Below are 13092 nucleotides of genomic sequence, written 5' to 3'. Positions count from 1 at the left end.
ATCATATGGGGGATACTCTCCCAAAAAGCGTTCTTTGTTTTCAATGATCTTTCTTTGATCTACATTCTCTTTCTCTCTGTTTTGTCTTTCATTCATTCAGTTCTGTTGAAGCGTTGGTTGCATCATGACTAAATCCAAGCCGCCGTTTGCATGTCCCTATTTTGAATGTCCATCTTTTTTTGACTTCGGTGAAGTATCGAAAGATAATTTCCAGTTGGGCATCGCAATATGATACCCTGTTGGAATAATCCTGACAAAGTTTCTATCTTTGAGAATTAATGATCATTGATAACGTGCAGAATTTCTGAACTCGGAGTCAGAGTTTATACCACGTACGGTGCAACGTAATCTGAGAAGGCTTCTGTAAGTGCAGCGAATAATTTGCCCTTGGAAAGAGCCATAATTTTCGTTGGCAGAGAATTATCAGAATGTTGTGACCTTTTACAGGGTCATCATGAACTAACTCAAAGTTTTGGCGCTTAAAGCAATTATTCAGTTTCGTTTCACTTGGTCCCTTACAAGCGACTAGAAATAATATCAATGTCCATTATAACCAAACGTTTTTGAATTTTTAGAAACAACGTTCAAGTTTATTAATCATTTGGTTTTAAAAAATTTAAATGATTATGAGGGTTAGATAAAGTTTTAAATGATAATCAGATAAAGATTAATATAAATAAAATAAGTGTGGCTATATGCTCAGAGCTACTGGGACAACAACAACAACAAAATCAAAGTTATTAATTGTTTGTGAACTTATATCTTTTTCGTTACCATAAATGGAGTTTTAACATGATCAAAATTTATCTTTTCAGAAACAGATCAGATGGATCTCGTGGTCAACGTATCCCGCAACTTGTCCACAATCCAAATGGATAAAGAGGACCATCGCAGTCTCGTGGAGATTATAGTCGGAGCTTTCTTCATAATTATTACTGCTTTGGCAGCGATGGTGGGTAATCTTGCTGTGGTGTTGGTCTCCTATTGGGATGAACGCTTACGCATGCAAGTTGGAAACGTCTTAATCGTTAATTTGGCCATTACGGATTTTTTTACTGGAGCAGTAGTGATGATACCGTCAGCAGTGTCTGTTGTCTTCGACGATTGGGTTATGGGAAAATTTATGTGCGGCATTAACTTAATGTTCAGTTTCTGCTTCGCCACAGTCTCATCTTTGACGCTGTGTTACATCAGCATTGATCGTGGATTTGCTGTTCTTCAACCTCTTCACTATCCCCAGAAGATTACTTTACGAAAACTGCTCTGGATGATATCTTATGCTTGGCTACAGGGATTAGTTGTGGGCTTCGTTCCTATGATAAAAGATTGGAGTACTTACGACTACTGGGAAGCAGTGTGCACTGTCGAATGGGATCGCAGTATTATCATTGATCGTTATATAATGGGGTGTTTTACTTGCTGCTTTGGAATTCCTTCTACAATTAACGCCCTCTGCAACCTACGAATTATTTTGTCTGCAAGCAAATTGAAAGCGAATGCTGTGATTCCATCTGTTAACAAAAAGGATCAAATTAGAACTGTGACTTCCAGGATCAGTGCAGCCCAACAGGCTAAACAAGGGGGATCTAAGACGGTCACCAGTATGTTCGTTGTAATTGCAGCTTTCTTTATCCTCTGCGGGCCATACAGTTTTGTAAAGATTGCCAAAGCCTTCGTTGGCAATGATGGCCTTTCTGATTTAGGAAGTTATTTTGCCACAATTTCTATGTTTGTAGCTTCGGCTGTGAATCCTTTTATCTATGCAATACTGCGTAAAGACTTCAGGGGAGCGTTTAAGAAGTTGCCAAGGATGATAAAGAGTAGATTGGATGGACTTTTCTATGGATAGAACGGTCTGCGCTTAAATCTGTCTCACACAACATGACACCTTCGAAATATTACCCTTTGGAAGGTTGGTTAAACGGATTAATTGTGGGTCTCGCGATTTTGATGAAGAATATTTATGTTATAAGTTTGAGAATTCAGGACTTTCTGTAAAATTTTCAAATAGTACACGTAATATTATAATAGTAATAATAGTATAACTTGAAATTATAAAATGAAATATTTAAAGTTTGAATTTTTTATCAACACACAGTTCGGCTTGGAATAAATATTTGTTTTTGTTTCAATGATGGCTTGACGCATTTCAGTTGACCATGGGTGAAGCCCACACGATGACTAAATACGATTAATTATAATGTACTTTCTAAAATTAATGGTTGTAATTCTTCTAAAGTGATATACAGACATGCTGGATTATGAAAAGAAAAATGCAAGATTTTCATTTGCAGCTTTGCATGCTTTGGTTAAAAAAAAGTCGAAAAATATCACCATAGAGGGAAGAAGTCGATTGGAACAACACATGGACTTTTCTCACTGTATAATTGCATGTTCAATAGTTCATAACTGAATTGTAAGCGAACGAAAGCAAAAGGTTCCTTGAAATAATAATTTCCCTCTCTGTTTGCTTGTTTTCTTTAGAATAGAATTCACTGAAAGAATAAAATAAGATGTCATTCCTCAAAATCGGTTAAAGATTGTTTCTCTTCAGCAAATTAATTTTCTAATACCTAAGAAGTGCAAGTGAAATATAAATTCTATTAAATCTAGTGTTTTATAGGACTGATCATCCGCCCTGGAACATGGTTTCATCACAGAGGATAACAAAATCTTCAAAATGACCAGGCAAAGAACCCACGAAAGAAATATTTTAAATTCACGCAATATTGCTGTTTAAGTTGGGCGATACCTGCTTTATCACATCTCGGGTAGAATTTATTCCATCCCGAATGAAAGAGACTTTAATAATAAAGCCTTGATGAAAAATGGTCTATTGATCCAAAACTATAGACCAAAGAAATTCTATCTCAAAAAATATTCGATACTATTATCGCAAGAAACCCCCTACATGCTTTAACCCGATACAGGTACCTTAACTTTTGTTGATACGCGTCAATGAAAATGAATGCATCTGTCAAGATGTATTCAAAATTTGAAATTGAAAGCGATCTGTCCAGAGACCTTGACTCAGTTATTTAGCGTCGGCTTCTGTTAAATGCATTTGTATGGTATCCAAGAACCTGGGTTTGGACGCACACGTGCTTGTCAAATTCGCCATCAGGTGCTGATAAAGGAAGCTGTTTCCCACACCTTACTGGGTTCTGAAGCCACTTCCCTTGGTCTGTTATTACCCGATGCCATGATCAATGATCTGTCATTAAAACTTAATAATACTCCACGCGGTTTCTTCATATGCTTTAATTTCTTCAATGTGATCTATTAAACTATTAAACGTTGCTTAATAACCTTTGCATACCGTGCGCTTAATTATCTGTTGATGCCAATTGAAAAAGTTTTCTAAAGTCCAGTGAGTGTCTGACCTGATTACAATAAATTTGATACAAAGGTGGCATTTCCGGATACTATCATCAGACCAACATATCAGTTAAAAGACCATAAAATTTACAGTGACTTAATGAGACACCATAAACATCAGGAATTTTTGGAACTCTTATTTAAACGTTTCATTGATTTATTTTTATTTTAAAATAAAAGAAAATGTATAGTTTGTAGGTTTACCAGAATATATTATACTTTTGCGATTCTGCTTTTGTGGAAGTTTATTAAAACTTGGTTTCCATGCTAAATGCTAAAATTTTGGCATGTAGACAAAAAGTGTACCTCATCTCCAGTTCTAATTAAACTGAATATGAAATATAACTCAATTTAAAGCAGTTTGGATCAGAGGAAGAGCTAATGGCCTTTTCTTTCAATAATTTTGTACCTTTCCTCTCATAAAATTAAAGACCAAACATTCGTTTTTGATTTTGTTTATCAACCACCTATTTGGGAAGATTTGGGACCTTTTGGTATCTGCATCGTACAAGGAAGTACACGAACTATTTGTGTACCTCCCTTCGAATTCAGTCCATAAGCTACTCCAACAAGCCTGTTGACGGGGATCAATGTAATCTTGAAATGTTGCCAAATTTGTTTGTGTTGGTTTTGAGGTGTTTTCAATTTAATTGCGATATTTCAATAAAACTTTTTATCATGTGACATGTAGTGTGGCATTATTAATTCGTTTTTCAAATCTGTATCCTATTTGTATTACTGGAAAAGACTTTAATGGAAATGAGTTCATAACATGGCATCTTTGAGTGGAATCTTTCATCCATGGAAGCAGCCATAAATCGTTTACTGAGGATGACCAGCATGTAGTGACCTTTCTCTCGGTCTTACCTACTGTTTGAAATTTTATTACTATGGATTTTTCTACATGATATTCCCAGGATGTAAACACAATAGCTGGTTCTTTTGTAAAAGATAATCAATATGGAGACAACAATTAAACCAAGTCAAAGACCATTGAGTCATTTTGGACTATAAATTAACCATTATCAAATACGAGTATTCTCTATTTCATTGAAGACCTTCGTGTAGGGGAAGCAGCGAACAATATCGAGGTCATTTTGACTTATAATAAGTTAATCTTTGACTGCCGATATCGATCATCAGAGAACTGCTTAAGCGTATTTGTTTATGGGCTAATGTGGGACGGATTGGGAAGAGCAAGAGGAGGTTATGAAATTGCATTGCATTCATCATCTTAGGAATAAGCTACACCTGATGTCATTTTGATACAGTTGATGCTAATGGATCAGTTTTTATCAAGACCATATCATTATTCTACTGGCTTTTATGCTGACCAAGAACCGCTCTCTGACTGAGTACAGTGGATGAAACTTTGGTTGAGCAATTTTATGAGTGATTCAACTTCTTAATTTTTTCTTCCATACTTTCTCTTGATTATTCTCTGTACGCGGAGCAATATTAATAATATTGGCCATTAAATAAGAGATAAAGACGCAGCCTCTCTCTCTCTCTCTCTCTCTCTCTCTCTCACTCTCTCTCTCTGTTTTTCATAAGATTATATCGATATAATAATTCAATTAAAGAAAATATGTTTCAAACTGATGTGTTTGGTTTTATTATAGTTTTCAGGTTGAATAGATTCTGTAAATTTGAAATAACACATTGATTATAGACTGTATTAAAAGGGTATTTAAAAAGTACAGGAAATTAGATATTTAATTATAATATTTTACTTTTATATAAATTCATACAATAATATTTATGGAAGGTACTAAAACGTCTTTCATAATCTCCATATAAAATGTTGTTGGATACTTTTTGATAGTTATTTTCAAACACGTCTTTTAAAAGCCCACATAACTAGAAATGTTGGTCACAGGCCTCTGATGATTGATGAACGTAGTAGCATTGCGATGCTGAAACCCCCCTTCGTATATAGCTGGTTCCTTTAACATTGAGACAAAAGTTTATTCAGAAAATAAACATACTTGGAACGCAGATGGCGCGCTATGCAAAACAGCTGCTTGTTCCGATTTCTCTCTCTTTCTCTCTCTCTCTCTTGTCGTGCTTCTTATCTAGTCATACGGGGTTATCTTGTTGTGCTGTTTGTTTTAATTTTTTTGTCTTTGCATCCTTGACTATTTCAAGGCTTGTGTTTTTAGGTAAGGTCTCTTTTTATGAAGATTTATTCACAACTCCAGTTAATGCTTTACTTTAGACTTCTAAATTTTCTTAATTTCCATATTTATTTCAAAATCAGTCAGCTCCCTCGTGTCCAAAGTAGAGGTAAAAGGCGTTAAGGGTTTTGGTTACAAGTTTTAAATAGCTAATGGTTTATATTATGGTGTGGTAGCTTTTAATCAGTTGAAGTTCGACTTCTGGTTGAAGCTCAACTATAATCAATTTCGTTATTGGTTTTTGTCACGTTTTTGCTTCACCAGAGTTTTTACGAGTTATTGATGATTTAATGCTATGGATTTTATTGTGTGACAGTCAGCAAAGTTGTGGTAATGTGCAATTTCAATTTGTTGGTAGAGATGGTACGTGAAATGAGCTGAAAAATTTCGAATTGTGTGATTTATACAGGTTTACTGTCTGGTATTTCACCACTTTCAGTCCGATTATAATCCTTGGAGAATAATAATTTACTAGATTAGCTCCTTATTAAAAAATAAAGACGATGTTGTAAATATCAATTATATATATTATAAACATTGGCAACTCAATACTTATTTACTGTGTCCATGGAAGATTCATTTGGATACAAATATTCTTTGACGAATTGTTCAAAAATCATTGCTTCTAATGCTATTTCTCGTGCGATTTCTTCACATTCTAGGCGATGGTGGATTAAGTCTTAAACACTTTTGATTTATAAAAAATTGCGGGCGTATAAAGTTTTCAGGAAATTTTCATCTTTAGATTCATGTTTCTGTTTTGCCAAGGCCAGAACAGATTTTCAGGATAGCCGAAAGAAAGAGTTATTTTCTTTCAGAATTTATGACTTTGTGGTTAACGGACATTTTGTTGAATTGAGAAAATTGGATGAATTCTTCTCAAATTACCAAATCTGCAATCTTTGAGACAAATTTTTGTTTCCAGACAAATGTAGTTCTCTTTGTACTCTTCAGAATTGTGGTTATAACAATTGGTTCTGCCTTTTTGAATTCCATTAAGGGGACGTTATTAAAAGCTTTATCAGCGCAATATTGTTTCTGTATTTTTTTGTTTGTGAGAGTGCACATTAAATATTCACGTGTATATGTGTTATTTTGGAGCATTTATGCTGATTTTGACGCTGTATAAATACTGCTTTGACTGCTTTGTTAAGAAATTATTTTTATATGCTGGATTCATTGCTTAATAATTCTCAATTAATTCCACATAATGGATTTTGGGCTTTAGCAATTCATGGATTTTGGGCTTTAGCTGTTCATGGATTTTGGGGTTTTGCGACATATCTGTAAGTCTACTTTTGGTACTGGGGTTGGAAATTATAAGAAATTCCACTCCAGTATCGAAAGATACTTCATTCTTTTGTCAATTAGAGGGTTGACATCAAAGATACTTCATCTTTTACATAACAGCTCGCATGAAAAGACAAAAATTAACATAACAGCTCAGATGAAATAAGTTTCATTAGTCAAACAGTATTTCTAAAATAAAAAGAACTTTTGTCGGTTACAGTGACGGAGACCAGCCATTCGGGATCACAGTTCCTGTGTCCTTATTTTTCTTTTTCAGCGCTTGCGAAACAGATCTCTTGTTAGGACGCAAGTTTAAAATTTCGATAGGCTGTTGTGTGTGAAGGGACAATTACGTACGACAAATAGTCCTTTCACAAAAAGTATTACCTTAGGTTTGTTAAGGATTTGAAAGTAATGCTCCTTGCTCTGCAGAAACTAACTGGATCCTCAGATATAGCGAACCGATCTCCTGTACATCTAAATTGATTCGTCAACCATGAATGGTGGAATTCATGGGCGATAGGTTGTTTGGAAAAGATTACAGCAGAGCTTCTTTAACCAATGAGTAGCTTCCAAAATTAAAATAATCCAATTAATCTTATCAGTACCATTACTCTCACCACCAGTTAGTTTCTCTGCAGAAACTAACTGGATCCTCAGATATAGCGAACCGATCTCCTGTACATCTAAATTGATTCGTCAACCATGAATGGTGGAATTCATGGGCGATAGGTTGTTTGGAAAAGATTACAGCAGAGCTTCTTTAACCAATGAATAGCTTCCAAAATTAAAATAATCCAATTAATCTTATCAGTACCATTACTCTCACCACCGGGATTCTAAAAATACAACAGCTTAATGTGCAGCGTGCTCGGGCAGTGGTCGAGCAGATCAGAAAGAAGCAGATTGGAACCTCGATTGGAACCATTTACGTCATGGCTCTCTACTGTACACCTGGCATGGAAATTGACTTTGTCACAGCGTACTTAGAGAACGTACAATCAATCATAGCCGGACAGAAGATAATTATTGGGACAGATGTGAACGGCAGATCACCACTGTGCCATAGCCGCACCCCCGACCGCAGTGGAACGGCTAATGGACAGAAGTTGAAGACTTCCTAATAAACTCGATATTCACTGTTATTAACCAACTCTTCTGTCTCCCAACATTCTGCAACAAGACTTGGGCGGCAACCATAGACGCAAATATGGTAACAAGAAATATAGAGGACTCTATCACGGCCTGGACAGTCCAAAGTGATTGGTCAACATCTGACCATAGGACAATTACATACTCCATAAAAAGAAACCTACAAAGAACACCGATAATAAGGCAAATGCAGAATAGATTCAGTGTTCACAAAGCTAACTGGGACATATTTAAAGAGAATCTTCGTAACCAGGAGCAGCTTTACATGGAAACGCACTGAAATCTGGCTCCTGAGGTAGAAAACCCAGAAACACTGCAAAGAGAAGTGATCGAAATGATTACCACGGGGGCCGAAGTAGCCATGAAGAGAAGAGTACCCATCACCAGACCAACACCATGGTGGACACCAGAGCTCCAAATACTGAGAAAGATAGTACAAGGCAAATGAAAAGAATCCAAAGTGCAAGAAGAACGTGGCCAGCAGCGGAAGTCGTGGAATTGAGAAACCGATATCTTAAACTCAGAAACCAGTACACAAACTAAATAAAAAAGAGAAAAAGAGAAAGTAGACATAACTTTGTCCAAACAAGAGGAAACACTTACCCCTGGGGAGTGGTGTACAAAATCACAACCAGTAGGCTCCCCAGAGGCGAAATAACAACGGCAACCAAAACGCCTCAAGGTACGATGACTACAACATGGAAAGACTCAGTAAAAAAAAATACTTGCAACAATCATACAGGAACCGCCAACAGATATGACATTGGAGCAGACAGAAATGTGCCAAACAAATGCGCAATATGCAAACACCCAAAGAAAACCACCATTCACCCTGGAAGAGATAGAAGAGGCGACGAGCAGAACAAAAAAAAACAAGCGATGTCCAGGTTGAGATCTAATAGAACCAGAAATGATTTAAAAGACAGCAGAATATGTTCCCCAACTCCTTCTGCGACAGTATAACTGCTGCTTGGCACAAGGCCACTTCCCAACTCAATGGAAGACAGCTATACTAAAATTGATACTAAAAAGCCCAACAAAACCACTGGAGTTACCAACATTGTATAGACCGATAGCCCTGCTATCGACTGTTAGCAAGATTTACGAAAGGCTATTGCACAAGAGAATCGAATACTACTACACACAAACAAGCAAATCTCAGCACTCCAAAAAAATACGGCTTTAAACAGGGTTCTTCGACCACAGATGCGATTCTGGATCTTCTCCATAACGCACTAGCAAGTATTTTCTAGTGATTGCAATGGACTTTGCTGGGGCGTTCGACACCCTCTGTTGGCTGAGGGGCCTGGCAAGGCTCCGTGCAGCTTCTTTGCCTCAAAATCTTTATGACAGCCTAAAATCCTATCTCACGAACAGGGAAGTGCAGATCCTCACGTCTTATGCTAGCCTCACCCGTCTTGTCCGCAGGGGCTGCCCCCAGGTATCGGTCCTGGGGCCACTCCTGTGGAACATTGTTCTTGATGACTTTCTCTGCAAGGACCTGGGCGACGCGGAGGCACAGGCCTTTGCTGATGATTTGATCTTATCCACAGCAGCGGACTCAAGAGCAAACATGGAAAAACAAGCAAATAAAGCACTACAAACTCTTCAGGAGCGGGCCAAAATGAATAATCTAAAAATATCACCGGAAAAGACCAGCTGTGTCCTTCTTAGAGGAAAGCTAAAATTAAACAGGCCGCCACAAATCAAAATAGAAGGTACCACTGTCAGACTAGCCAACCAGGTAAAGTACCTCGGAATAATTATAGATAGCAATCTCTCATTTAAACGCCATCTAAATTACCCCAGGAAGAAAATACGCAAATAAACAGGACTCATATTAAGAATAACGCGAAAGGACTGGAAACTAAACAAGATCACCCTTTACTTATATTATAAAGCCTTATTTATACCGGCAATTATCTACGTCCCACCCGAATGGATGACGAAGACCAGCACAGCAACAAATAGGAAAATACTAGAAACAATACAAAGGAACATACTACTAACCATCACTAGGGCAAGGAGTACAATTATTACGGCGGCGCTTCAGGTCATTGCTGGTGCACTGCCCCTTGACTTAGAGGTAGTACGAACTGGATTAATGCATTATTACTAAAAGGCAATACCAATCACAACTAACGGCTTAACAACCCTCAATGTTACGAATGATTGGAAGCAAGGGCAAAAAAGAGTTGATGCACACCTAACTCACATTTGGCAGACAAGGTGGAATGACACCACTAAAGGAGCAATAACACATAAATTTCTTTCCCTATTAACAAAATGTACCCAAAAGCACCAGCATGGATAATAGAAGACAGGAATTGTCCATGTGGACAACCAGAGACTTGGAGTCACGTCATGAATGACTGCAATAACTATGAAGATATAAGAGCGAGTCTTATTGTAAGAATTCAGTACAACCCAATTCACCAAGAGTCCCGACTTTTGGACACTCAGGAAGAGCACACGGCACTAACTAACTTCACAATAGAATTATTCACAAGAAGGAAAACAATTATCACAATGCAACCCGATCCTCGGGAGGACAATAACACCCAATAGATATAACACAAACCAAATGTCATGGACAAACTAAATGTAAAGGACAGACACAGAAGAGTCAAAAGCAAGAGCAAAAGAATAAAATCTCAGCATGAAGAAATAGACACGCCATTTGAAACTCAAGAGACCTGCGCAGGGCTACTCCTCCTGGGAGAGACCAAAGCAAGAATCCTGCAGCCAACCATCTCTGAGTTGATACAAACGCGCCACAACGAAGTTGCTGAAAATGATGAAAACTGGAATGACATCAGAACTAGAGTGGCATCTGGCTATCAAATCTCGCACCTGCGAGATCTCTTTAAAACCCTAATCCCTGGCGGGGGAGACACATGTCTCCTTTCCCTTTGCCAACCCTATTTCCCTCTGGTGAGGCATGGGCACGTCCCACTGAAAAATGGGGGGTTTCACCTTCACTATCGACCCCTCTGCTTCCTATTTCCCCCCAGCCTTCTGTCCTCCCACCCAAATCTGTCACTTTCCACAGCGAATAGTCCTACATAAAAATTTTAGGCCACGCCAAAATTCTTGCCTGATCAGTAAAACCCCAAATTCGCAATAGAACATCCTCGCGACTATTTATTTTTCTAATTTTAATTTATTTATTTTGGTCTTAGCCACTGAAATCCCGGATAAGTAGGTGGCAGGACCTGCCAGAGAACTGATTCAATCACTGGTAATACCCGGCAGGCCTTCCCGTGGCTGGTATTGGTAACATCGGGCCCCACTAGGTCCCCCGCGGCTAACAGGCCGGATGAACAATGGGCGCAACGTAGTACATATCCCACACACTTTTAAATCTCTGGCTCGACCGATACAGGGAACATACGCTGAGATGGGAGAAATCCCAAGAACCGTTAGACCCTCAATATACCAAATATCATTACTCTTTCTAGTAATCAAGAACTCAAAATCTTAAATCAATGAAAAGAATAACAGGTTGATGCTTTATACACTTGCTTTCTTGTATCATTTGCTCTACTAATACTACTGCTACTTCTACACTGGTGTGCAAAATTTAAGGACTAGTCAGGTTTTCACCTGTAGCTTCTGAATTCGAATCTCGTCAGTGACGTTAGGAATTTTATGGGCCTTTTTCACAACGCGGCTGAGTTAATACGTTTCGGGCGAAGGCAGCATGGTTTTTTTCTCCCGAAACAGGTTTTTCGTCCAGGAAACAGCAAATGGACCAAGACGCACACAATTAAGAGACAATTATATACAGCGCAATATGGTCTGCAATAACAACAACAAGCGTCAATGCCTCCCCCAGCTTCTTTGACGATGAAGCAATTAAATATTCAGAACATGGTGGATGGAATGACGGACAGAAAGATGTTTCGCCCAAATGCTTTCGCAAGGGACCAAAGGGCGCGACTTACTTTTGGATAAGAAGCTAGTTTCCAAAATTCTGTGTTTTCGAAATCGCGTTTTCTTTTATTAATAATTTCGTTAATAATGTTACGAACTTCAGTTGAACCTGAAAATAAAAATGGGAATTGAGATATAGACCCATTTCGATATTGGTTTCTTTCCTGGTGACAAGGGTCAACGATTACTTTACCTGGTTTTGACACAGCCCCACGACTCCTTCTTACGTCAGTCCACTCTTTTGCACTCACCCCAAAGCATTTAAAACCATGCGCCTTCCAGGGTACTATAGTTAAGATAATCATCGTCCTTCCAAGCAGGGTGGAAAAGACCTGAATTTGAATCCCGTCAATGAAAAGAGGAATTTTATGGGCTTTTTTTTATAACGAGACTGAGTTAGTCTCAGGCGAGGCTTGCATGTTTTTTTTCCCGAAAACTTGGGGGGGGGTCTAAGGTCTAAGGTTAGTGCGTGTATATCGCAAAATTTGTAATCTGTGAAAAAAGCGGCGATCACAACTACAGAAATAGCATTTATAATGATTCGCTTTGTGGTCAAGTGGACATGTGATGTGTCTTATGTACAGCGGCCCTTAAATGTTAGTTCAACTCCACCATGGTTCTCTGTGATGATATATAGAAAGGCAGCCAATTAAAATGTATGATGCGAGAAGGCTTGGGTAAAACCAAACATAATTATTTTTTGAGGTGGTGAATTTAATATCAAAGATTAAAACATTTAGTCACTGCTCCTTTGGTGGAGGAATTCCATTTCACTTTCTATCTTTTATGTAGCTCAATCCAACAATTCGGTTTTTTATTCTTTGGATAAGCAGTGGGATCACAGGTCAAATCAGAAGAAGTTAGAGGATATCCTTTAAGAATATAGTAAACAAAAAAAAACAAAACAAAACCTTTGTACGTGAGATATAGATCCACAAGTAATATGTCTGCTTGTAAAGATGCATTTGAAATTGTTCTATAAGTTCTTAGAAGAGCTAGCAAAAAAGGTCCGTTGGACACTCTTTGGAAAGGTTCGGATGTGTGGTGAGAATGGCAATTTTTCATCCAAAAATGGTCATGTACAGCGTCAAAACTTGAAAACCGGAGGTGTATTATGGCATGGTTTACTATGATATATCATCATCTTGGTTTTAGATGG

General features: G+C 37.9%; 1 protein-coding gene across 1 annotated transcript; it reads left to right on the top strand.

Moving 5' to 3' along the window:
• The first annotated feature begins 871 nt into the window (after positions 1–871).
• On the top strand, positions 872–1849 carry LOC150088607 (5-hydroxytryptamine receptor 4-like). The gene has a single exon (XM_090370263.1). The coding sequence runs from the start codon at positions 872–874 to the stop codon at positions 1847–1849; it is 978 nt and encodes a 325-aa protein (XP_090226389.1).
• Positions 1850–13092: the final 11243 nt, after the last annotated feature.

This window comes from Mastigoproctus giganteus, chromosome 3 (genome assembly GCF_048544385.1).
Source record: "Mastigoproctus giganteus isolate SK-2022 chromosome 3, ASM4854438v1, whole genome shotgun sequence".
NCBI classification, from domain to species: Eukaryota; Metazoa; Arthropoda; class Arachnida; order Uropygi; family Thelyphonidae; genus Mastigoproctus; species Mastigoproctus giganteus.
Note: the sequence above shows the minus strand (reverse complement) of the source record. Positions and strands in the feature narration are given on the sequence as shown.